Source organism: Scyliorhinus canicula, chromosome 2, assembly GCF_902713615.1.
Source record: "Scyliorhinus canicula chromosome 2, sScyCan1.1, whole genome shotgun sequence".
NCBI classification, from domain to species: domain Eukaryota; kingdom Metazoa; phylum Chordata; class Chondrichthyes; order Carcharhiniformes; family Scyliorhinidae; genus Scyliorhinus; species Scyliorhinus canicula.
In genome coordinates, this window is record NC_052147.1 from 172,044,082 (window position 1) to 172,070,833 (window position 26,752).

Sequence of the window (26,752 nt, forward strand, 5' to 3'; positions counted from 1 at the left end):
AGAGCAAAGGAGGAAACTCCATCCCCACTCTCCCAATCAGCGGGCTCGGAGGCCGGTCTGCAGAGGCCAGAAACACCCGGTGCGCTCCTTCTCCCATCTAATCCCAAACCCTCCCTCTCTCCCACTCTCTCTGCAGACACAGGGTTCAGCGACATTTTTACATATTTGGGGTTAATAGAGAAAGCAAACAGGAAGGGGGGGGGGGCGGGGGGAGAAAATGTTGGCTTTATTAAATATTCACGCAGGCTCCTATACAAATTTACGTTCCCGCTCATAAATTATTAAAAGTCAAAAGCATCTGTCTGTCAAGAATGCAGTTTAACATTAACTAATCTTACATGACAGCATTCTTGTTTAATTTATGCAGGGTCCCACTGAAAATGTAAAAAAAAATAGGAAGCAGGAGTTAGCACTGTGCGTTTGATTGTTGAACACGGGGCTGAGGATACAAACTTGTGTGTGTGACGAACATCTTCTGCCTTTGACTGAAACTTCCCTGTGTGCGTGTGTGTACAATGTGTCATTTTGAGAGGGGAATTTAGGAGGGCGGCTTTGTAGGGAGTGTGTAATTCTGCACCTATTCACCTCTGCGAATCTGCATGGGTGTATTTGTGACTGCACATGTGTATCTCACTCGTGTGTATGTGTGCTGTGTGTGTGTGTTTCCAGAGGGCTCAGCTCGGCATCTAATGATCTGATCATGTGGTATTATTATCTGTAATAAATGCGAACCGTCTTACAGTAATCAAGCTGATTAAAAATTACTGCGCGCCAAACAGGGGGAAGGAAAAAGGGAGGGTGGTGGTGTCCTCACGTCGGCTTTCTTCAATCAAACTGAAGGTCGCTATCGGAGGGACCCAAGCCACCAGCGACACTGTGCTGCTCCCTCTCTCTCTCCGTCCCCCTTTCACCTTAGGGGCTCCATCACTCGGACCGCTGTGGATGTTATATACACACACACACAAAAAAGAGTCTGCCCCGGACCAGGAACGGAAGCGAGCAGTGATATGCAGAAAGGACAACCCCGAGGAGTGCTGATGAGTCAACGCAACTAATAATTTCTCTCTCATTCTGTCGCTGTCAGTCCCACCGTCTGCACTGTGAAGAGATATGATGAAAGTGTCGATCCTCCCCCCTCAATCTGCACTGGATCGGCAGATCCCCTGAAAGTGTACCTGAATATATGGACTTCGAAGTGATTGCTTTCAATTTATTTCTTGTTTTAAAAAAAAATATATAAAAAGAGATAGTTTTAATTCTGATTGATTTGTGACCAGGAATGACCGCTTGAAGGACAAGCCTCTGGAGTTGAGTGTATGTGAGTTTCACTTTCTTTCGCCCCCCCCCCCCTCCCCCCCCCCCCCCCCCCCCACCACCACCCTCCTCTCCCACCCCACCCCCATTCCCACTCCCCGGCAGTGAGAGGTCCCACAGGAGCCCTCACCAACACAGTGCCGAAGCTACACTGAGGATCTGAGTGGGTGACTGCACATTCATCCCGTTCAACTCCCAGACCTGGATTCCCTGCCTCTCACACATGGCCAGAGTCATTTCTCAGCACCTCCACTTTACAGGCGCATCCTAGATTGTAAGTCACAGGGACACAATGGGAAGAGATTATTTTCAAGCTGCTAGCTGTAGAGAGGGAGGAGACGGCCGCCCATCCAGCTAAGGAAATGCCTGAAAAGAGTTGTTAAAAGTTGGATTTGAACCAAGGGAGATAGTGGCAGAGACATTAGATATAGCTAGGATGTCACATTAAATCACTTTAATCCTCCACAGCGTGCTGTTACCACCTCTTGATGCAGTTAAACGGCGGTATTCCCCCAAGTGTAACAGGAAAAGTGCTCTTGTCAGATTTAAAATGTCAAACAGCTGTTTGGAGCGTTAGAAAGTGACAAGTTCATTTGAGTGACCAGCTTTAATATAATACATGCTGATGCCAAAATGTTCGTTTCTCGCAACCCATTAGAAGGATTTAACTTCTGTTTAAGTTGACAAAGTCTTAACTTCCAGGTTTACAATAATCTGAAATCATTAAGTGCAGATTTTATTTGAAAAGGTATGAGTTGGTAGGAACGCTATTGGGTCGGTTAGATCGATTTCTATTTGAAAAAGTATGTCTAGAGTCTCAGTGTAACAAGTATCTTCGAAACAGCTGCCACTTTTATTTAAAACGACGGAATAATCGAATGGACTTTATTAGGAGGTTGTACTTAGCAGGGACATCGAGTGCGTGTGTGATCTGCCCAAAACGCATCCGGAGGTCGGCACTCTGTAATCGGAACAAACTTGACATATTCTCTTCTTCCGACTGTCTTCCCTTTCCAGGTCTATGCAATCTGCCTCCGGGAGCCCTCACCACCACCAACCCGTGGCGGAGAATGGAAATGAGAAGTGTCAGCCCCCATCCCTACCCCCGAGACAGCCCCGAGAGGAAGAACAGCAGCCCCGAGGCGCCCCCCGGTAAGAAGGCCAGGCTGGAGCCGAACGGTAGCCCGACAGACGGAAGCAGGCGGAGATCCACTGGTTCCCCAGTCAAGGCGCTGGGAGGTAATGATGTACCGGAGTCTGCGAGCTGACAGCAGGGCCACATTCACACTGGGTGTCAGGGTTCACGTTGATTAAACTTTCTATGTGCTCGGTGTAGGATTACAGGAAGAAGCTCGGCTCATTTCCAGCTCTTTGATGCCCTGCCCAACATGAGCAGCACCTATCAGCCCCCCCTTGTCACCATTCGGCAATGAGAGAGAAACGCCAGGCTTTCCCCGGAGGGGGAATTTAATGGGCTCCGTGCCACCTTAGCGCTTTCCAATGTTGACAGGTTCATGTGCGAGCGGCCTCCTTTCGTTTAAAGAACATCTTTTTTAAAACCAGGAGTGATTCGTTTAAAACGCCCTCATGTTGAGTGAGGAGTACCAGTGGAAAGGGAACTTCAGTAGTGGCAGTGAGGGACAGGCACTGTCGTCTGCAGGTATTGGTAAAAGTAACATATCCCAAACTCCCTCTGTATGAAAGCAAAGTTCTGCGGAAATAAAAACAGAAAAATGCTGGAAACAATCAGCAGGTCCGGCAGCATCTGTGGAGAGAGAGAGAGAGCGAGAGCTGAAGTTTGACATCTAAACAATCCGTCCACAGAACTGATCATTTAGGTAAAAGGATCATTTGGATCCCAAACGTCAACTCTCTCTCTCCCACACAGATGCTGCCGGAGCTGCTGGATTTATTCTCCAGCTTTTCCTGTTTTTATTCCCCTGTATGGAGCTGTCCCCGGTGAAAGAAACCCAGTTTGACTGACTGCGGCTTAAGGCCGTCTGTGCATGAAGGGGATTCACTGAATTAATCGCACTGAATCCGGAGATTGAAATGTTAGCACAACTTTGCTGCCAGTTCGCATTCACTCTGTTCCTTGTGTGCAAGCAGTTATTAAAAACATCTTATTGTGGGGCGTCAGGAGATGAGTTGGAACTGGGGCTATAGAAAACCGCAGAACAGTACCGGTGTATGCCTGTGTGAATATGATTGATTGATTTGCTGTGACCCAGTTTTTGGAGGAATTTGGGATTCCGAGAGTCGAATAGCAGAATGATCAAAACTACCAGTTTGAACCAGGAATGGTTAAATTGTAAGAGCGGGCTGAAAACACACACAATGCTAAACAGAATGTTTGGTCAGCCCCATTCACTGAATATTTGATACCATTTTACGGAAGTCTCGGAATGTTGTAGGATAAAGGCAGTGGTAGGTAGTGTTAACATCTCTCCAGTAGCGGGGCTAGTTTTGAAAAGCTGCCGGATATAGTGTGCCAGCGAGTGTAATATTGTTCCCTGTGAATGTGCCCAAGGAAATGAGCAATCTCCCATTTGTCTGAACTGTTATTGGGGTGTTTATTTGTGAATGGTCCCTTTATGTTTCCATAGGTCCTTGATAATCCAGCATATTTAGATCCCTGCTTTCACTTGCATGGTATTCTTAGTTGAACTGAGTCCCTGTCAGAAATCTGAACAAGTGACATGTTGATTTGATCCCACAGTAGAGATAGGTCCGGGTCTTGGGTTAATAGAACAAATAAAATATTGCAATCTTCTTACTGTAATTAACACTCTGGTTAACTCTGGTTAAAACCGAATTAAGAAATAACCGCCAGATACAGTTTTTTAAAATCCAGTGGATTACAGGAAAGAAAGTTACATTTCAAACGACAACTTGGTAATCACACTTTCTGAAGCCAAGGGCTCAGAGTGAATAAGGACTGCAAGATAAAGACGTTGCTAGATAATAATGGCTGCACCATTAAGATTTTAATACTATGTGAACGTATTGACATTAGTGTATACCGCAGAGTTGAGGTTATGCGGTTTGGATTGTCCTTGCACGTGTAGAGAAGACGCACACGCGTTTTTTTTGCATTGTAAAATGTTATGGATATATATATATATATAAAACTTGTAAAATCGGCAATAAATATTCTCGAGGAATAACGTGCATGTAAATCCTCGACTCAGTCCAAACTCCATTTCTCTCGCGAGCAGGGTGTCACAGACATAGGTCAATCTACGGTGTACCATAACGTGTAAAATATGTTAAACTATCAAGCCCGGCAGATTGTGAAGGTTCTGCAATCAAATTTCAGGTTGGCAAACTGTAAGGCTAAATGGAAGTTTGGTTGAAATATGAGTTTATATTTATAAGCTTAAAAAACATAGTGAGACCTACCTGCAGGAGGCATTTCTCACATTCTGACCGGCAACGGTTGTCTATCCCTTCCCCAGTGCCTCCATACTATAGCAAACCCCAAATTATGAGAAGTAAAGGTATTTTGGCCTATTAAAGTTTGTCACCTTCTAGCACATCCAGTCTCTACTCCAGGAATCAGTTTGGAATTTTGTTTCTCGACCAAGTCATTGATAGAACGGGGCTGTTAAATACTTTGTAAATGTATTTGCCCACAATCAGGTATTTGATGGGAAAGCATTGCCCTACACATTTGCAATGTACCTACAAACTTACCAGTGACTTTTCAGCATTAGATATACATGCCTTCTGCTGATTACATTTGCTTAGCCATGTACTCAATGCAGAAGTCGCACACTGACATGAATTGGAGTGGTAGGGACTGGCCTGACGAGGGGTTACCTTCTAGTCTGGTTAGTTTATAAGTTTTCTGTATTTGAGTGGGAATTTACTATCACTGACAGCAGCTCCCCCTTAAAAATCAGACTTGTAAAGAACTGCAATCAACTTTAACATTCGCTTCCCCTTTCGTTTTTGTCCCTTTGGCAAGTTTTTGAACATTGTTTTTTGAATAGTAAATCACCTTTAAAGAATCTGCTCATATCAGTTAATGAGCCTGACACCGTGAGGGAGCTGAATTACATTGGCAAGGAATACTGAGAATAAGTCAGCCTCTTAATATTTTGATTCAGCTTCCCGTATGTACCACAAAACCCAATAATGCTGCAAGTCGAAATCTGGCCCCATTCCTCCGCCAAAAACTCAAAATCAAGGCACAGCGTTTAAATTAAACGGATTGAGAATATTTTGCATTTAAATGGTTTTAAATAAGGAAAAATCCCTGATCACATCTCGGCTATAAAAAAAATGCTAACTTCTCTTGGTTTCTGGGGAATGTATCGCGATTTTTGAATCTGGCAGCGAATGTTTTCTCCTTGCTGTGAGGACTTTGCACATCCAGGTCTGTCCTGACACCTCATGCCTCCAATGTGCTGGATGTGCATGTTTGTCAGCCCTTCAGAGGAAAGTAAGCAGCATTTTATTTTTCGTCGCTCATACTAAACTAAAATGTCGTCAAAGCAATCTCCCCAGTGACTTTTCGAGTTGTGTAGGGGCTAGGTAAGGCAGTAGTGCTTAGAGCCGCGGTGCACAATGAAGGACACTCTCTGAGCTCTAGTCTGTTTACTGAAAGCAACGGTGTACAGCTAGCATTAATAAACAAGTCAAGGGGCAACAATCCACGTGCTGTCAAACAGCATTAACCAGTCACAGGGCTGTGATCAGGTCTGATTGTTTCGAAACAAAAGCCCATGTGTGTTACTAGGATTCTCTTTCCCCCACATTCAGGATCGACCCTGCCAGTGTTCTGTGTGGTGGAGCAGTCGGATAATCCTGTAGAGTGCGAAGGCAAAGAAGAGCATGCTGAATTTGTACTGATCAGGAAGGACGTGCTGTTCAATCAGCTCATCGAGACAGCCCTCTTGTCCCTCGGATATTCCCACAGTTCAGCAGCACAGGCTCAAGGTAGGGCCCATTTATCTTCACTAGGCCACTGTATTTGTGTTTTGATCTGGAGAGGGAGGTTGGGGGGGGGAGGAATCATCATTAAATCCAGTATCAGAAACTTGCTGGAGAGTCAAGGCAAAAAAAAAACACACATATAGTGGGTTTTTATTGTGATGTAAAAATGTCCCAGCAATGAGAGGTTGGTCATTATTTCTGTGAAGTGTAACCTCACAATGGTAACATCCCATAGAATTCATATCAATCGGACCTCAAGCGGTTTGGGGGATGACACAGTATTGTAATCATTACAATACTATTATGTCCTATGGCATCAGAAATCATCTGTTAGTAATTTTAGGTGGAAGAGTTTCCTAATTTTATATTTCTTGGTTGGGAAATAAATGTGCAGAATCACGAACAGCAAGATATCATGACATATGACTGAGGCATTGTAATTTCCCAAATGTTGGGGCATTAAGCAATTTGTTTTAATGGTGGCATATGCAATGGACAGGAAAGAGCTGTGAGGCATCTGTTACCATATAATGAATCAAGTTTTTTTTTTAATGCTGGGAGAGTACTTTCCAAGAGGAGAAAATAAGTTGCAAGTTTTATGTTATTGTTGGGGAGGTCAGACTGTTGGCGGAAATTGTTCTTTCCCACCCAGTCCACACAACCCAGGACCAGTGTCAGAGTTGAGGCATGCAGTTATAATGTAAATGAGGCCTCAATCCAGGTTTAGGGCCTGACCCTAATACAGGAGTAAAGCTATGCTTTGGAGTCATTTTGGGCCTTAACAAAAAACAATACACATAGCACAGGTTTAGCAGCAGTGTGAAGCTTTGCATGAATTGTCTAAATACATCTTAAGATGTATTATATTATCCCATGCAATTTGGTTTTTTTTAATCATCTGACTGAAAATCCAATTTTCCAATTCACTGTTATCAGGCCTTGGCGTCCATTATGTAGGAGTTTAACATTTAGAATTCATTTAAATACATTAAGATAGGATCACGGGTGTCGGTCTATGTAGAGAAAGACATGCTTTGTTCCTTCACTTTGGTTTGTTTAAACTGGGCTGGACTGTGTGTGGGGTCACTTCATGTACAATTTGTGCGTTTTGATATTGATGGAGCCACAACGATGCCTTTCATGGCAATTTGCATTAATAGATTGGTTAACACAAATTATTCAAATTACTCGAGACAATACCAAGAATCCTGTAATTGGGTCTTGAAGAGTATTCAGGGACTTCAGTGTATATTGTTCCTAATAATAATGTACTCTAATCATTAAGCATGTAACCATAACTGGATTCTCAGTGGTCCAATAACTCTATCTGTGATATTTTGGGTGAGCTAGATTGATATTTAAGCTCAATAAAGCACCAATCTGCCATTCTAAGAAGGGCTCAGGTTTGAATCCCAGTCTTGGCTCCCACTCCAATTCTGTTCACCAAACTTTAAGTATGAGCTACGCTGACTAAGTGAAAGGCCAGGTAGAGCCCAGTGCCAGGGTCCTCTGACTGTTTCTCTGTGACCACTGATAGACATTCCACATGGTTGCCACAGATCAGCTGTTAAGAAGACCAACATCCTTGTCTTCTACATCTGCCACAAACTCTCTTGCCACCGACTCAACTTCCCTTCCAGGCTACTGTTTCGGGGTGAATCAGATAATTACAATCTTAGCAGTCTACTCAACCTGGGACTGAGCTTGTGACCGCAAACCCATCTCCATCACAAAGCTTACATTTACCTCAGTTCATTTGCAATGGAAACACTCATTCATGTCTTGGCTACCACCAAATTTGATAATTTTAATATTGGGGTATTGTCTAGAAATCTGTTCTTTGTATCCTGTCCACCATTAAGTCCCACTCACTCATCGCTCCAATATTTGTTGATCTATATTTGTGCCTGGTTCCCTGGCACCTCAGAAGTAAATGTTTCATTCTCCAGTTGAATTCTCTTTTTGCTCTTGTCCTTCCTAACCTCCTCCAATACCCCTCCAGAACACTGCATTTCTCTGAGTCTGGACTCTTGTTCATCCCCTCTTCCTATAACCCAGCATTCGCAGTTGTTCCTTCAGTTTGCCTCAGCCTTGAGTGCTGAAATGTTCCCTTTCAAACTCTTTGCCTCCCTCTCCCTTTCCAAGACCATCTGTGAAACCACCTCTTTGATCTACCTTTAGGTTAGCCCTTCATGTACATCGTTTTGGCTTGCCACCCTTTTTAAAAATTGTACTTCTGCGTAGCACTTTCTTACATTAAAGACATTAAATAAAGGCAACTTGTTTCTGAGAGATGTGGTTATCTTGTGGTGTTTTACAATCTGAGACTATTGTTTTGGGGGGGTCTATTCAAAACCAGACATTCCTCCTGATTAACTCCCCTCAACTTCAGCCAGAGGGAGTCAGGCTCAAGGACACACAACTGAGTCCAACTGAACTTAAACAGCCTCCACTCAAAGGAAAGGAATCAGTCGAGATTATTAACATCTTCCTGATAGCCTTAGTTTCAATTAGATTTTAGCTAGATTGTAATTTTGCCGGATATTATAAAGGCCTGGGTGAACTATTCCCCACCAAAAGGGAATAGGATTCGGGTTCACTGAATGTTTGATGCAAGAGCCGAAGGGAGACAATTTAAACTTTAAAACGCACAAATGTTTACTGTAAAAAGCAAGCATGCAATTTGGTGTTTGGTGGTTAGATGAAAAGCATAAATCGCAAAACTAGGTAAATCCTAAAAAAGAAAAGATAGCTAGTTCTTATTCCTAATGGAGAATCCAAAATTGAAAATGTACTTGTGACAGAAATAACACTTTCAAAATCAAATATTAAAATAAGGATATCTTAATCCCTCAAAGTGTGAGGCTGGCTCGGTTGAAACATATCGAAAACAAATATAACTTAGTCAAATTATATTGGGATATTTCTAATGAATTTTGGGGTTATGTAATTAATGGTAGAGGATGTTCAGTTGACCAATAATAGACTACCCCTATTTAACCTCCCATATTTGGTGAAAGCACCAATTGTTATAATGAGTGCGTTCATTCAGTTTCTTTGAAATGTTGTTTTGAATTTTTCTTGAAAATGGACTTTGAGTTACAGTCATTTGGTCAATTTTGCTTAGTTAAGATATAGTCTCCAGCAAAATAATACGACTTGGAGGCTAATATTCTTCTATCTGATTGTGGCTTCAATGATCAGAGCTTGCATTGTATGCTTAGATGCTAGTGTAATAGCAAGAACCATGGAGTACAATTTATAGGTGTGTGAATCTCTTATCAGTGAATTCACATTGTATTGAAGGGAATTAACCATATTGTGTTCATAACCTAGTTCTGCTCTTGCAAAATTACATTTTACTGTGAGTTTCCCCAAAGTTACTTTGAACTTAATATTTCTCTGTTAATTTCATATTATTTGACCCTTATTCCTTCAGACCCTAGTAGTTGCACCTTAAATGTTTCACCTTAAATATATGTGTTTGACAAATAAACTGCCAAACTGAAGCTTTTAAAAAGTACTAGGCGGGTTTCTCCGTCAGCTGACCACAGAATCGCGAAACGCCAAAATTGTGGCGGCTGCCGGGTCCACGGCAAATCGTAATTCTCCGGTACCTCGACAGCGGCATCAATGTGTTCCACTCTGCATGTACAGTAAACGCAGTTGGCATATCATTAGCAGGCCTGACCTGGTATTCTCCGAGGCCTCCGCAATCCTCTGCCTCCTTCGGGGGGGAATTCCTGACGGCGCGGTTCACTTGTGCTTTTAAAAATCAAGGGATGACCATAGGCCGGGTGGCCCCTCCGCGGGATTGGAGTGCCCAGGCGCGGACGGCAATTGCTGTGGCCTGCAAAGCAGCCATCTTGCTACCTACCCCACTGAGCACCCACCATGGCCCCTAGTCATGCAGAGTGCCACAGGCCATATGGGTGCCCCCACCCCAGCCGCTACCCTCCATGCCACCAACCCCCCCAGCTCCCACCCTCCACCCCACCACCCCCGCATTCCACCCAACACCCACCACCCCAGACCCCCAGCCACCAGCCTCCACCCCACCAACTCCCACCACCCCAGCCCCGACTCTCCATTCCATCATTCCCCCCCAGCACCCCTGCCCCTGCCATACCACCCCCCCAACCAGCCACCACCTGGAGGTGCATCACGCAACCCACCCAAGGGCAATGCCTACAGTAGTCCCTACAGGGGTGCCAGACGGGGGCCGTGGAACATATCGCTGGCAAGGGCAGTGGCAACCAACATTATGCTTGGCAGCAGGGACAGGTGCCAAAGCCAGAGGCCCCCCCGGTGTCGGGCAATGGCGGGGCGAGGGGTGCGGTGATGCCGGAGGAAGAGGGGTTGGGAGGCCGACATGTGGGGGCAGAGTCCACAGTGCCAACTGGGGCCACCATGTAGCCCATTGGGCCTGGTTGGGCATGGGGATATGCACGATGCTAACATGTCAGCCTTTCACCCCTGCAGACAATGGATATTGTAATTCAACCAGCAATGGTGGCTTTCCTCATAGTTGCCACCTCAGGGGTATGCAGCTGGAGCTGCTCGAGGAGGAGGAGGACCATGCAGCAGCGCAGACTGCCCCAGAGGAACAGGAGGCAGCTGGTGAGGATAGACAGCCAGCCGCCCAACAGGCTGAGGATGAAGAGGTGCAAAGAGTATGTGTACAGGCAAAGCCTGTCATTCGTGGACCTGCAGGACTGGGAATGCTGTTGAAGGTTCCAGATGAGCAGGGGACAATGCAACACATCTGCCAGATCATGGCACACCTGGCACCACGGTAGAATAGGGGAGGATACCTGCTCCCGGTGGCCGTCAAGGTGATGATCACCCTGAACCTCCATACCACGGATGGGGACCTGTCTGGAATCTCACAGTGTTTGGTGCATCCATGCTGTCACGGAGGCCCTCGGCACAATACATCCATTTCAATGTGGACCAAGGTCACCAGGATGCCTGAGCAGTGGGGTTCGCCGCAATCGCTGAGATGTCCCAAGTCCAGGGGATGATCGACGGGATGTAAGTTGCCCTATGAGCACCTGCAGGTGACAGGTTGGTCTTCACTAACCAAAAGCAGTTCCACTCGATGAACATGCAGCTCGTGTGCAACCATGATATGCACATCATGCATGTCTGCGCCCGATGTACGATGCCTTCAGCCTGGCACACTCGACAGGAGGAAGAGGATGGGCATGGCGTGGGACCCAGACAGGCATGGGAGGCTGCACAACGTGTGCACCAGGGCCGATGTGCACGGGACGCTTTGATCGCCTCCACCCGGAGGGGTGAGCACTGGCTGAATTGCGGTCCCTGGGCCAGGTCAATCCACAACGTCCGCCCATTGTCCCCTCCCCCCCCCCCCTCCCCCCCCCATCCCCATCCCCACCCCCATCCCCTCTGCGGCTGCTAGCCCATACCAGCCTATCCCTCACACCGTTCTGACAGTGCACCAAGGCAGATTATAACCTTGTGCACAGGTGTTCAATGTGAACAAATATACAGTTTTGTGCCTTAGCCCCTAACACTATACTGTGCCAACTTAATTGGTGTCTACCTTTCGGTCTCTAATGGTATGTTGAGGAGGATCCCTGGGCGGTACATCAGGAGTGGAGGTAGCCTCCTGCTATTCCCGCCCTGTGACCTGGGTCTCTTTTGGCGTCCATCTTCTGGGCCAATCGGGATGGGCTTGGCTGCTGCTCTGGTGTACCAGGTGGCGTGGTGCTGTCCTGTTCTGTCCTCTGCCCGCCAGCCACACCAAGGACAAGAGGCAGGGAGTCAGAGGTGCTGTGGTGTTCCTGCACCTCCCCTGCAGGAGTCACCAGCATGGTCCCATCACCTCCTCTACTCTCAGGTTGTTGATGACCCCGGGCTACTCCATGGCAGGGAGTGTGAGCGGAGCCATCCGCTGAGGCTACCCTGCTTCCTGGTGCTGCCAGTCCTGGAGGCCCACTCTTGTCTCGACCAGGGTCTCCATACTCATGGCCATGGAGCAAAGGGAGTGGACCACCTCCGTCTGGAATGCGTCGCATCATGCTGTGACTGTGCGACCACCTTCTGGGTCTGTGTTACACCAGCCAGTGAATGCGCTCTCTCCCTTGGGACTGGGCCACCTTCCTCTGGGTCTGTGCCACGTCAGCCAGCGCCTGGAAAATGTCGCCGATGCTACCAGCCATGGCCCGCCATGACTGGGCCATGCTCTGGAGGGCTATTGGTCCAGGTGGGGTGCAAGTTTTGCTGTCGTAGAAGTCCACAATCCTGCCCCGACGTCAACACTTTGTCTCAGGAACAGAGAATCCGCCACATTATTTTTTATGAAGCGGTCATGCCTAGCTCTTGTCTCATTTGAAAGCGTATTTTTTAAATTAAAAAGCCTGGCTGCAGCTACTGTGTTGTGATCCTGAAGATCTCCTCCAGTGGAAATGCACTTGACTACAGTTGAACATTTTTGCTTTTGCACTTGTAAAGGGTTGTGTTATGGGCTAGGGTTTAGAGAACTTCAAAGTATATCATGGAGTTCACCTGACCCACAACTTCCTAGATTGTGGTATGGGGAGCACACGGCCCACTCTACAGGTGTGGTACAGCAGAAATGGAAAAGTATTTTTTCAAGCAAAACAATGTTTATTTTATGAACTCAAGTTAACCTTTTTAAAACATACAGTGAACATCTTAGCAACCATTAATTCAAATACAACCCCCCAAAGAATACAACACTAAGTAATCCTTAAGCTGTTCTTTTAACATCCATAAGACTTAAAAAAGAACTTTTAACAGAACCACATCAGGTTAAAGTCACTACTGAGAGCAGTTATTAGTTTCAAATCACCAAAGGATCGATTTACAGTTTTTAGATTACAGAGAGAGAGACTAATACCCCTTCTGGCTGTGACTGCAGCTATCCAGCTCTGAAAACGAAACATAACATACCCTGCAACAAACAACCTAAAACAAAAGTAAAAAGCTGACAGACAGCCCAGCTCCACCCACACTCTGACATCACTGTTAAACACTCATTTCTTAAATGTACTCTCACATGACAGTTGGAAATAAAACAGGGAACTATGCTGGAGTCTTGAACAGCTTTGCCTACATATAATAATTACAATCAGATTCAGAGGCTATTTCTCATCTGTCTGCCTCATATACTGCTGCTTCCAGGTTCCCAAATGAAAGACAATAAAAGCCTCAATTTTCCCCAGCAGATCGAAAGGGCCTTGCTATTGTCTCCTCTTCCTCCACTTGGCCGCAAACATTTCAGCCTTGGTAGAGGCCTTTAGTCAAGCCTTCATTCTGATCATTGAAGTGCTGTTGTCACTGGCATCCTCTAGGCAAACACCACAATAGTAACACTGAAGTTTTCTGGCATGCATTCAAATTTTATCCTCTTCATGGTGCCAATCCCACCAGGAACATGCAACGCACATGGCATGAATTCCAACCCAGGGTATTTGGTCATGGTAAGGGTGGATAAGGAGCGGTGAATTGAAGTCCCGTCCCATTGGATATCTGTCCCAAAGAGGAAAATTACGGAAAACAATGTTGGATTTACAACACAGTAACAGACTATTCACCCCAACTAATCAATGCCAGTCTTAATGCTTCACACACACCTTCTCCCATCCTATTTTATCTAATGTTCATTGGCATTTATTTTTATTCCTTTCCCCCTGAAAGTCATCAGTGTTATTCATCTCAATTGTGATCGCAAATTCCACATTCTAACCATTCAAATTGCTCCCATAAACTTTACACTTAAAACATATGATTCTATGGAAGATTTGCCAATTAACAGTACACCCATAAATCAATCATTTTAAACATTTATAAATGTTTCCAGCTCTGTCAGGGCATTCACCTTCCACACTGCAAACTGTGGTAATGTATATTTGTCTATTTGTGGACTGGCTCGTCCACAGTAACACTCCGTACACTGATGACAGCAACAGGGTCGTGGTCAATAATGCATCTGTCCTTACAGTCACAATTAAAACAAAGACAAACTTAACAAGGAACAAGTAACCCTCTGAAGATTCTTCAGCACTGTAGCACTTCAATGGGTTGTTTCATGGGGTGGGAATAGAACTAGAATTTTTCCCAGATGGGTTGATTTTCTTTATTCAGTCACAGTGTCGTGGAGAAGTCTATGCGTAGAGGTAGACACCGGCTTTGCGTTTGTGATTGTCCACATGGATCAGCTTTCTAATCTCAACTGCTGTGCCATAGGGAAGGAGGAATAAATACACTCCAATCTCATCTGTGAAACAGGATTTACCTTCAGATCAGTTGGTTACAGGTTGTCAGCATTGGAAACTTCAAATTGATTAGAAAAAAGAAAAAATAGTTAAAAAAAGGAAAAAGGAAAAATGCCGTGGGTGGTATGGTAGCACAGTGGTTAGCACTGCTGCCTCAGTGCCAGAGACCCAGGTTCAGTTCCGGTCTTGGCTTACTGTCTGCATGGTGTTTACACGTTCTCCCCGTGTCTGCATGGGTTTGCTCCAGGTGCTCTGGTTTCCTCCCACAGTCCAAAGATGTGCAGGTTAGGTGGATTGGCCATGCTAAATGCCCCTAGTGTTGTAAGATGTGCAGGTTAGGTGGACTGGCTGTGATCAATGCGCGGGGCTATGGGAATAGGGTGGGGGAGTGGGCCTATGAAAAGTGCTCTTTCAGAGGGTCGGTGCAGACTTCATGGGTTGATTGGCCTCCTTCTGCACTGTAGAGATTCCATGGATCAATAATGAAGTAAACTCTAAAAGAAAATCTATTTTGACAGACCAATAGGAATGACACTGGTTTACACTGATGTCATCAATAGGAAAACAAATATAGACACCCTCGCCTCAGGAGACACAACTGACATAATATTAATTCGAAGTTTTAAGCCCAATTGAACCAAAAGGGAAAATTATAAACCAGAGTTCAAATAATGTTATTTGTGGCCACAGTGCACTCTATTCATTTTGATGCCGGTGGTGGACACCCCATGTTCTTTCTCTTGGAGTACTCATATGAACATGGCCAATGAATGGATGCAGTTGGTCAGAACCAATCTCCCCGTGGACATGAACTTAGAAACTGCTGCTTCTTCCAGGCATCAAAGCTCTAAGACACCTCTCCAACCTGTTCACTCCACTCTGCACTGATCAAGAGTGTAGAACTGAGGGATGAGCTAGCAACATAGTGCCATGATTTTTTAAAATCTGGATCTCATTTAAAAGTGTTATTGTAGACAGTGAGCTGGCCCTTGGTCTGGTTACATGTTCCTATGTGGCTACATTTAATCCAATATTTTTCAAACTATTTAAGGAATAATACACGGCAGAGATTCACACATTTCCTGCAATGTTTTTGGTGGAAGGATGGAAACAGGATTTAAGAGCAGCATGGTAGCACAGTGGTTAGCACTGCTGCCACACCGCCCCAGGGACCTGGATTCAATTCTGACCTTGGGAGACTGTCTGTGGGGAGTTTGCACTTTCTTCCTATATCTGCGTGAGTTTTCTCCTGGTATTCCGGTTCCCACAAACAGTCCAAAGATGTGCAGGTTAGGTGGATTGACCATGCTAGATTGCCCCTTAGTGTCCCACAGTTAGGTGGGATTACGAGGATAGGGCCGGGGGGGGGGGGGTTTGGGGGGCGGGGGGGAGGGCCCTAGATAAGGTCCTCTTTCAGAGGGTCGGTGCAGACTTGCAGGGCCAAATGGCCTCCTTCTGCATGGTAGGAATCCAATGATTCTTCTCTGATTCTAAGAGCACAGCCAGGCTAAAGACGTATCAGTGTACACCTTGACAAACAACATTAATAATCTATTCACTTACTTCTCCCACTCAATGTTAGTTTGAGTTTTTTTAGAAATTGAAGCTACTTATTAGGATTATGTAGAATTGGAATTGCAGCCCGTGTGGTTAGTTAATAAATAGTTCCTAATATCTGGGAATGCTATACACGCATTAGTGAGGAATCTGTAAATTAATTATGGCCAGTGATAATCCAGAAATGGTGAAGTCACGTCCATCTTTCTAACAACGCATGCTTATTCCATGCATGAGTTGCAGAAATAGTTTAACCAAAACATGTATCAGTTTTCACTGTGGTTTGTCAGCAGCTGGTTTATTGATGGGAATACACTAAACACTTGCATAGATCTTTGAAATTTGAAGATAAGGCATATATGTTATATATAATATATATTATCACAAGTTGCACAATGAAACTGCAAGGGTCAAAGTTTATGAGTCAACCCAAGCATGTCAAAACCATTTTAAAATTGTCTGGGTCCTTAACTGCAGAGGGATTTGACCATTTTGCCTGCCAAACCCCAGGCTGGGTTTCAGTAATCTGAGCCAACAGGGCATAAGTGTGGAATGTGAGCTGGATAAGTACACGAGGGAGCAAGTAATAGAAGGATATGTTAATAGGGTAAGATGTATTCAATAGATGTGGGAAGGTCTATGAGAGCAAACACCGAGACAGACTGGTTGGTCTTCATGGTCTATTTCTGTGCTGCCTAATTTAATATAATCCTATGTAATCCAAAAAGAGACCACCATCCATCTGATACAACATTTTACTTCACTTTACTTTCTTCCTTATGGTAACTCCGAAATGGTGCAAGAGAAAGAACAATTATTCATTTTCGTCACAAATCGCTTGGGAAAATAAACAGTTCACTTAACACTTTCAAGCAGTTCCAGATAAGGAAGGTATTACATTTTTTTTAGAAATGAGTGCTGCTCCAAAGCAGCATCCATGGTATTTTTGGAGTCAATACCAGAGGCAGCAATGGCAGGAAAGGTGTACTCAGAAACCTTCATACAGTGGAGGTGCGTGCCTATATCCACCTGAACCTATTCCTGTTCTTTGAGATAATGCGGGAAAGGAATTGTACTGTGCCAAGGCAGTGGTATAGACAGGTTTTATGTTGGTAAATGTCAGGTTAAAATGAGGAGTGTTATTTCTGGGAAAGGAAACAACTTTCTATCTTGGTCACTTAGTTAAGCTTATGTTGACAACGCTAACTACAGAACTGCTTTATCTTCCAGTCCATATGTCAATGGAAAAATGTGTCACATGGGAATCTGACCTGCAAGCCTAGTAAATTGAAAATTACTCCCCACCCCTAGCACACTGCTTCCCCCCACCTGCTGACACTACGTGTGTTGGTATTAAACACACCATGGTTGGGTGCCACCCCCACCGTCCCCCGACCCCCGCCCCATTCACTGCCCCCCTACCTTTTCAATTAAAATACTTCTAGATCGTGTCTCTCGGTCAACAATCCTGTCAGTCCTATTCTATCCTTGGAGTCTCATGTGTTTATTTCCCTCAAGTGTCCATAGCTGAACTTGCTGGGCAGGATACCCAGAGGATCAGGATGGTCAACCTGCCCAATGTTGCACTCCATCGAATAACCTGGAGAGTAAACCTGAGAGCTTGCACCTGACCCTGTCAGGTTTGGCTAAAATTGTCCTCTTAATTTTTATGAATGGAATAATGTCAGTTTTCCATACAAAGTCCTGGGACAGATTTGAAGAGCCTCTTGCGTTTTAATCGTCATGGAAACAAACGTCCCTTCCTTTGTTTACTATCGAAGCCTCCTTAACCAATGTACATACTGTGGCAAAATGATTTTTCATTTTACACCAGTGTTACGTCACAGAGAAGGGACTGAGGCACTGCTGGAGGCAGTGACAAACACATGACTCATCACTATGCAAACACTAAAAGCAGACTTAATTTAGAAGCTGCAATATTTAATATTTTAGTAATTGTATGGTGGACAAACAGACAGCATCTCTCAGGTTTCAGTTCAGTGAGTGAAGTGTAACTCTACCCAACATTAATCTGAGAATGAAAAAGTTTAAATGGTGCTGGTGCCCTTCATGTCTGGATGTGACCAACACATACTGCTGGTGGAACACTGTGTTCTGTAATGATGAATAAGGCGGATAGTATTTAGTGCAATAAATGTCTCTGAGAAGCCACAGTCTTAAGTAGAAGTGGTGTATTTGCTGTTTATAGAACAAAGTAGAACACAGCAAAAACAGAGGTCAGCATTCAGGGACTGGCTACAAGTGACAGACAGAACACTTGGGAAATTAAAATGAAAAAAAGTGAAAATCGCTTATTGTCACGAGTAGGCCTCAATGAAGTTACTGTGAAAAGCCCCTAGTCGCCACATTCTGGCGCCTGTCCGGGGAGGCTGGTACAGGAGTGCAATAAAACATCATATGACCCTGTCCAAAGACTATTATATAATTAGAATCACACATCACAGCAGGAGGCCATTTGACCCATCATTTCTATGCCAGCTCTTTGAACGCAATCCTGTTGTTCTGAAGCCCCTGTTCTTGCCCTGCAAAATGTTCTTTTTCAAGTATACACCCAATTATTAATCATAAGTTATTGCTTTCCTTTGAGACAGTGGAGCCCAAATCATAACAACTCGGCGTGTAAAAAATAATGGAGATGCTCCATTAATATGGTAAATTTTCTCTCTAATCCTATTATACGTTAAGCATGGTTTTAGTTAGTCTTCAGGATGTTTTTAATACAAAGGTGCCTTTGTCATAATTTCCTCTGTTAAGTCCCATAATGGTTATGGTTTCACAATCTGTCCTGTAACATTGGTTTCAAGCCATTATGCTGTGTCCCAGCTTTCATTCTAGGTCTGTGCTGGGTTTACTAATCTTGGCCAGAGTGTCAGTAGAGGCACTACAGTTAGTTTTGCATGGTTCAGTCATTATCCAGAAGTCCACTCCTGATCACTGTCCAATGATCCCTGCTGGAATATGGGTTCGAGTATTGAGTATTGAAGAAAGGTTTGGGTTCAGCCATGATGGTTCCTGCAGTGGAATATCCTAACACTGCCCATTCATCATTGTCGTTGTCAGCTGTCCCTCAATTCGAGGATGACATCTACTCAGGGTCACGTGTTTACGCCATGGATTTTCATGCAACTGAAACAAGTCAATTTTCAAACCAGAGGCTTTTGGGCACATGGGTGGATTGTCTGTGAGGCACTGGGATCCATTGTTCAGGATTTGCTTCCTTTTCTTCTCTGCCGGTGCTCTGACTAATCATTAAGACATTGTCACTGTCTGTGTGATGAAGGGCGATGGGCAACTCGCTGCCATTTTGAAACTTCTCTCGGTCATTATTGTCAATGTTGCAGCACTTGAGGAAGATCTTCAGAGTGTCTTTGAAATGTTTTCTTCGTCCTCTCCTGGAATGTTTGCCATTTAAAAAAATATTTCATGGGATGTGGGCATCACTGGCTAGTCCAGTATTTAATGCCCAAATCTAATTACCTTTGTGGTGGTGAACTGCCTTCTTGAACCACTGCAGTGGCTCACAGGTGAGGGTGCTTAATTGGGCGAGGGCCAATTACATCCAAATTAGGCAGGAACTGGAGAATGTTGATTGGGAGCGGCTATTTGAAGGCAAATCCACATCCGACATGTCGGGGGCTTTTAAAGGCCAGTTGATGGAAGTGTAGGACAAGCATGACCCTGCAGAAATGAAGGAAAGAAATGGCAGGATTCGGGAAGCATGGATGACAAGGGAAATTGGAAGCTTAGTCAGGAAAGCCTAGAAAGGAAAAAGGAAGCATCCAGTCATCTAAAAACTGATGAAGCCCTTTGAGGAGTACAGTGAAAGTAGAAAGGAACTTAAACGTGGAATAAGGAAGGCTAAAAGGGGTCATGAAATATCTTTAGCAAACATGGTCAAGGAGAATCCCAAGGTTTTTAATGCATATATTAGGAGCAAGGGGGTAGCAAGAGAAAGAGTAGGCCCACTCAAGGACAATGGAGGGAAGTTATGCGTGGAACCACAGGAAGTTGGTGAAATCCTTAATGAGTACTTTGTATCAGTATTCACCAGGGAGAAGGGCATGACGGATGTTGAGGTCAGGGATAGGTGTGCGAACAATCTTCAGAACATCTATACATCAAAGGAGGAAATGTTGAGTAGCCTAAATTGCATTAAGGTAGACTAGTCCCCAGGGCTGGATGGGATCTATCCCAGGTTACTGCGGGAGGTAAGGGGAGAAATAGCTGGAGCCTTAATAGATATCTTCACATCCTCTTCGACCACAGGAGTGGTTCCAGAGGACTGGAGAATAGCCAATGTTATTCCTTTGTTTAAGAAAGGAAGCAGGGGTAATCCAGCAAATTATAGGCCAGCGAGCCTGACATCAGTGGCGGGGAAGCTTTTGGAAAAGATACCGAGGGACATACGAACATTTGGAGAAAAATGGACTTGTTAGTGACAGGCAGCATTGTTTTGTACAGAGGTCATGACTCACCAACTTGATTGAGTTGTTTGAAGAGATGACAAAGACATTTTATGAGGGAAGGACTGTGGATGTAGTTTATATGGACTTTAGTAAGATATTTGACAAGGTTCCACATGGCTGACTGGTACAAAAACTAAAATCACATGGGGTTCGAGGTGGGCTGGCTGGATGGATACAGAACTGGCTTGGTTATAGAAGACAGAGAGTAGTGGTGGAAGGGTGTTTTTCACAATGGAGATCTGTAGCTAGAGGTGTTCCGTAGGGATCAGTGCTGGGACCTCTATTGCTTGTAGTGTATATAAATGAGGGAAATGTAGATGGTCTGATTAGTAAGTTTGCGGATGACACGAAGATTGGCAGAGTTGCTGATAGTGCCACAGATTGTCAGAGGATACAACAGTATATAGATAGGTTGGAGACTTGGGCACAGAAATGGCATTTGGAGTTTAAGATGGACAAATGTGAGGTGATGCATTTTGGAAGATCAAATCTAGGCATGAATTATAATGTAAATGGCAAAACCCTTAGGACCATTAACATACAGAGGGATCTGGGTGAGCAGGTCCACAGTTCCCTAAAAGTTGCAACACAGGTACCAAGTTGATTAAGGAGGCAAATGGCATGCTTGCCTTCATCAAAGAACAAAGAACAATACAGCACAGGAACAGGCCCTTCGGCCCTCCAAGCCTGCGCCGACCATGGTACCTGCCTAAACTAAAACCATCTGCACTTACGGAGCCCGTACCCTTCCATTCCCACTCTATTCATGTATTTGTCCAGATGTCCCTTAAATGCCACTATTGTACCTGCTTCCACCACCTCCCCAGGCAGCGCGTTCCATATATTTACCACCATATGTGTACAAAACGTGCCTCGCAAATCTGTTCTAAACATTTTCCCACAAACTTTAAACCTATGTCCCCTAGTACTTGACTCTCCTACCCTAGGAAAGAGCATCTGACTTTCCACTCTGTCCATGCCACTTAATCTTGTCGACCTCTATCAGGTCGCCTGCCAACCTCCGTCGTTCCCGTGGGAACAGCCCTCCATACCAGGCAACATCCTAGTAAACCGCTTCTGAACCTTCTCCAAAACATCTACATCCTTCTGGTAGTGTGGTGAGCAGAATTGTGCACAATATTCCAAATGAGGCCTAATTAAGGTCCTGTACAACTGCAACATGACTTGCCAATTTGTATATTTGATGCCCCGACCGATGAAGGCCAGCATGACGTATGCCTTCTTAACCACCTTATCCACATGCGTTGCCACTTTTAGTGATCGGTGGACAAGCATGCCCAGATCTCTCGGCCTGTCAGTACTCGTAAGAGTTCTACCATTTATTGTGTAATTCCTACATGCCTTGGACCTTCCAAAGTGCATTACCTCACACTTGTCCGGATTAAACTCCACCTGCCATTTCTCCGCCCAAGACTCCAACTAGTTTATATCCTGCTGCATCCTCTGACAATCCTCTTCGCTATCCGCAACTCCACCAACTTTTGTGTCGTCTACGAACTTACTAATCAGACCAGCTACATTGTCTTCCAATCATTTATATACACCATGAACAACAAAGGCCCCAGAATTGATCCCTGTGGAACGCCGCTAGTCATAGCCTTCCATTCAGAAAAGCATCCCTCTATTGCTGCCCTCTGCCTTCGGTGCCCAAGCCAGTTCTGTATCCAACTTGATAGCTTTCCCCTGATCCCAGGTGACATCAGCTAAGACATTGAGTAAAGGAGTTGGGAAATCATGTTGCAGTTGTATAAAACCTTGGTTAAGCAGCATTTGGAGAATTGCATGTACTGGTCACCACGTTATCAGAAGGATGTGGAGGCATTGGAGAGAGTGGAAAGAAGATTCACCAGGATGTTCTCTGGTCTCGACGGTGTTGGCTATGATGAGAGATTGAATGAACTAGAATTGTTTTCACTGGGGAGGCAGAGGCTGAGGGGAGACCTGATAAAGGTCTACAAAATTATGAGAGGTATGGACAGGGTGGATAGTCAAAGGCTTTTTCCAAGGGGGAAGTGTCAATTACAAGGGGGGGGGGAACAGGTTCAAGGCGGAAGGGGGAAATTTGAGGGAGATGTACAAATTAAGTTTTTCACACAGAGTGGTGGGTGCGTGGAATGTGCTGCCAGAGGATGTGGTGGAAGCAGACACATTAGCAACATTTAAGAGGCATCTGGATGGATACATGAATAGGGAGGAAATAGAGGAATACAGACAGTGTAAGACCAGAAGGTTGTGTTTTTAGTTAGGGCATCATGATCGGCACAGGCTTGGCGGGCCGAAGGGCCTGTTCCTGTGCTACACTTTTCTTTGTTCTTTGCAATCCAAGGGGCCTAGGTATAGAAGGGAGTTCCAGGATTTTGACACAGCGACAGTGAATAAATGGCAATATATTTCTAAGCCAGGGTGGTGTGTGGTTTGGAGGGGAGACCTCCAGGTTATGGTGTTCCTATGTATCTGTTTGCCTTGTCCTTTCAGGTGGCAGTGGTCATGGGTTTGGAATGTACTGTGTGAGGAACCTTGGTGAGTTGCTGTCTTGTAGGTGGTACACACGGCTACCACTGTACATCAGTGCTGGAGGGAGTAAACGTTTGAGGTGATTGATGGGGTGCCAATCAAGCTGGCTGCTTTCTACTGGATACTGATGTTGTTTTTGTTGCTGTGCTGATCCAGGCAAGTGGAGAGTAATCCATGGGGCAGCACAGTAGCATAGTGGTTAGCACTGTGGCTTCACAGCTCCAGGGTCCCAGATTCGATTCCCTGCTGGATCACTGTCTGTGCGGAGTCTGCATGTTCACCCCATGTCTGCGTGGGTTCCCTCCGGGTGCTACGGTTTCCTCCCACAGTCCAAAGATTGCAGGTTAGGTGGATTGGTCATTGCCCTCAGTGTCCAAAAAAAGGTTAGGTGGGGTTATTGGGTTGGGGGATAGGGTTGAAGTGAGGGCTTACATGTGTCGGTGCAAACTCGATGGGCTGAATGGCCTCCTTCTGCATTGTATGTTCTATCTTCTATGAATGTTGAATTAGCCACGATGCTATTGGACAGCATGGTAGCATAGTGGTTAGCACTGTGGCTTCACAGCGCCAAGGTCCTAGGTTCGATTCCCTGCTGGGTCACTGTCTGTGCGGAGTCTGCACGTTCACCCTATGTCTGCGTGGGTTTCCTCCGGGTGCTCTGGTTTCCTCCCACAGTCCAAAGATGTGCAGGTTAGATGGATTGGCCATGCTAAATTGCCCTTAGTGTCCAAAAGGTTAGGAGGAGTTATGGGGGTAGGGTGGAAGTGAGGGTTTAAGTGGGTCGGTGCAGACTCGATAGGCCGAATGGCCTCCTTCTGTACTGTATGTTCTATGTCTATGTAAATGGAAAGTATTCAATCACATACCTGACTTGTGCTTTGTAGATTGTGGTCAATTTTGGGGAGTCAGGACTTACTCACCACAGAATTCCCAGCTTCTGACCTGATCTTATGCCACAATATTTATAGGGCTGGTCCTGTTCAGTTTTTGCTCTGTGATAATCTGCAGAAAGTTGATAGTGGGAGATTGAGTGATGGCATTGCCACTGAATAACAAGGGGATATGGTTAGATTCTCCCTTGTTGGAGGTGGTCATTGACTGGCACTTTGTGTGGTGTGAATGTTACTTGCCACTTGTCAGCCCAAGCCTGAATATGTGGTGATGCCAACTACTTTGCCTTGTTGACTTGCAGAAGTCTTTGTTGTCAAACACTTATTGCTGTAGGTTGTGGAAAACTGAGCTGGTACAACTGAGATGTTGGATCTCCTCATTCATGGTGGCTTTTTGGGAGAGGTAGCTGCTGAGGTATGGGACATATTCCAGGGTCTCTTCTTCAACATACAGGGGAGGTGGAATATTTGGATAACCAGGAGTGGCTGAGTTTCTTGTCTGCAGAATTCAAACGACCGAGAGTTGCTTGCCTGATGTAGAGTGAAGAATGACACTTTAAATCATGGAATCCCTACAGTGCAGAGGGATGTCATTCGGCCCATCAATTCTGTACCGACCCTCTGATAGAGCGCTCAACCTAGGCCCAGACGCCAATCCTAATCCCGCAACCAAGTAACTCCACCAACCTATTGGACACTAAAGGACAATTTAGCATGGCCAATCCACCTAACCTGCACATCTTTGAACTTCGGGAGGAAGCTGGAGTTCAGTTTTTGCTCTATGATAATCTGCAGAAAGTTGATAGTGGGAGATTGAGTGATGGCGGGGAGAAACTATAAACTTCATACAGTCACCGAAGGCTGGAATTGAACCCGGGTTCCTGGTGCTGTGAGGCAGCAATGCTATCCACTGTGCCAACCTTCGCCCTTATCATGTGCAGCCTGTAGATCGGAGCCAGGATTTTCCGAGCCGCGCCAGGTCGGAGAATCGCCGGGGGTGGCATGAGAATCCTGCCACGCAGCTCCGACGCCGGGGCGCTGATTCTCTGGCCCACTGAAATAGGCAGGGTCCCGTGGCGATTCTCCACAGGCGACAGGCCGAACTCCTGTCGAGTCCCACCGGCGTAGTTCAAACCTGGTACCACCCAGCAGAAGCCCAGACCCAGGCCGATTTGGACATACTGGTGGGGGGGGGGGATCTGACTCTGGGGTGGGCCTCCATGGGGTCTCGGCCCACATTCGGAGGCTTCCAATCAGTGGGCGGCTGTAATCTGGAGGGGGCCTACCTCCTTCCTCACGGGCCCGCTGTTCAGTCGCCGACATGTTGCTCCGCGCTGGCGCGGAGATGGCAACCACGCGCATACGTGGATCCATGCTGGCAGTGGCCAGCATGCGTGGACCATGCTGAGCAGCGCACAGAACTCCGGCACCGTTCTAGCCCCCTGACATCTGGAAGATGTCTGCTGGCGTACACCACTCCGGTGTTGCCGGCATCAACATTTGGCTGGGATTTCGGAGAATCCTGGCCCATGTATTTCTAAGGTAGCCAGTTTAGTTTTGGCATGGAAGTGACGGAGGTTAAATAGGTTTCCTTCTCGGTGGGATTTAATACTCACACCACAGAGCAATTGATCTTTGATGAGGTGAGTAGTTACTGTCAGATAACTTGTAAATTGTATGGGGTTATACGCAAGCTTGCTTGACCCGATTTGGATTGTGAAGGCATCAGCTTCAGACCTCCCACTCAAGATAGTTGCAGTTTTGCATCATGGAACAACTGCAGGATTGTAATAAAGTTTCTTGGACATCTGAATCTTTGGAGCACCATCCACAGATTTACACAGCACAACCACAGTTTACTGAGTCAAATGCTTTGGTCAGGTTGATGAATGCAATGATGAGTTTGTGATGTCGTTCTTCGACTTTTTTATTTGATTTGCCTGGGAACAAACATCATGTGAGAGGTTCCTCTGGAAAGTCTAAATCCACACTGTGCCACTGGGAGGATTTTATCAGCCACAAGTAGTAAGCAATACAGGAGACTGCATGTCAGGATTTTCCCACTATGGACAAGAGGGAGATACCTCAACAGTGTCCACAGCATGATTTTTCACCCTTCTTAAAGAAATTGTCAGATTCCGTTTCCCCAAACTTTGCGTTGGTGGGAGGGGGGGGCGGGGGGGGGGGGGGGGGGGCTGCGTTCAGGGGAGTTCTTTTATCTCCCAAATCTGCAGGATGAGTGTTTGAGTGTTTGAGTGGGCAAAAGCTCACCAGCTTTGAAGACCTCAGCCGGAATACCATCCGGGCACAGGCTTTATTGTTTTTCATCAATTGCATTACTTGTTACACCTCTCCTATCGACGGTGGTCCAACCCATGGATTCTACCACAGGTCACTGGGCAAATAATCTGGAGTGTATTGACTCCCACTGTGGATTCATGGGCAAGGTTTTGTCACCTTTAGGAAGTGAAACACAAGAGGGCAGCACGGTGGCGCAGTGGGTTAGCACTGAGGCCTCACGGCGCTGAGGTCTCAGGTTCGATCCCAGCTCTAAGTCACTGTCCGTGTGGAGTTTGCACATTCTCCCCGTGTTTGCGTGGGTTTCGCCCCCACGACCAAAAATGTGCAAGCTAGGTGGATTGGCCACGCTAAATTGCCCCTTAATTGGACAAAATGAATTTGGTACACTAAATCTATAAATAAAAAACAAACAAGAAGTAAAACACAATCCTGGGAGTGAAGGAGATCATGTGCATTTGAC

General features: G+C 45.6%; 1 protein-coding gene across 10 annotated transcripts in view; it reads left to right on the forward strand.

Annotated features, from left to right (window-relative positions):
• Positions 1-26,752, forward strand: part of satb2 (SATB homeobox 2) — a 248,877-nt gene that overhangs the window by 1,359 nt on the left and 220,766 nt on the right. The window contains exons 1-3 of one of the 10 annotated variants that reach the window (XM_038789064.1): positions 892-1,318; positions 2,332-2,553; positions 6,082-6,258. In XM_038789064.1, the coding sequence (XP_038644992.1) occupies positions 2,385-2,553; positions 6,082-6,258 (346 nt within the window). In that variant the 5' untranslated portion in view covers positions 892-1,318; positions 2,332-2,384. Of the gene's footprint in view, positions 1-891; positions 1,319-1,472; positions 1,589-1,692; positions 1,819-1,839; positions 2,554-2,619; positions 2,975-6,081; positions 6,259-26,752 lie in introns of those variants that run through there. The other 9 variants (XM_038789066.1, XM_038789065.1, XM_038789063.1 and 6 more) reach the window with 9 other exon arrangements.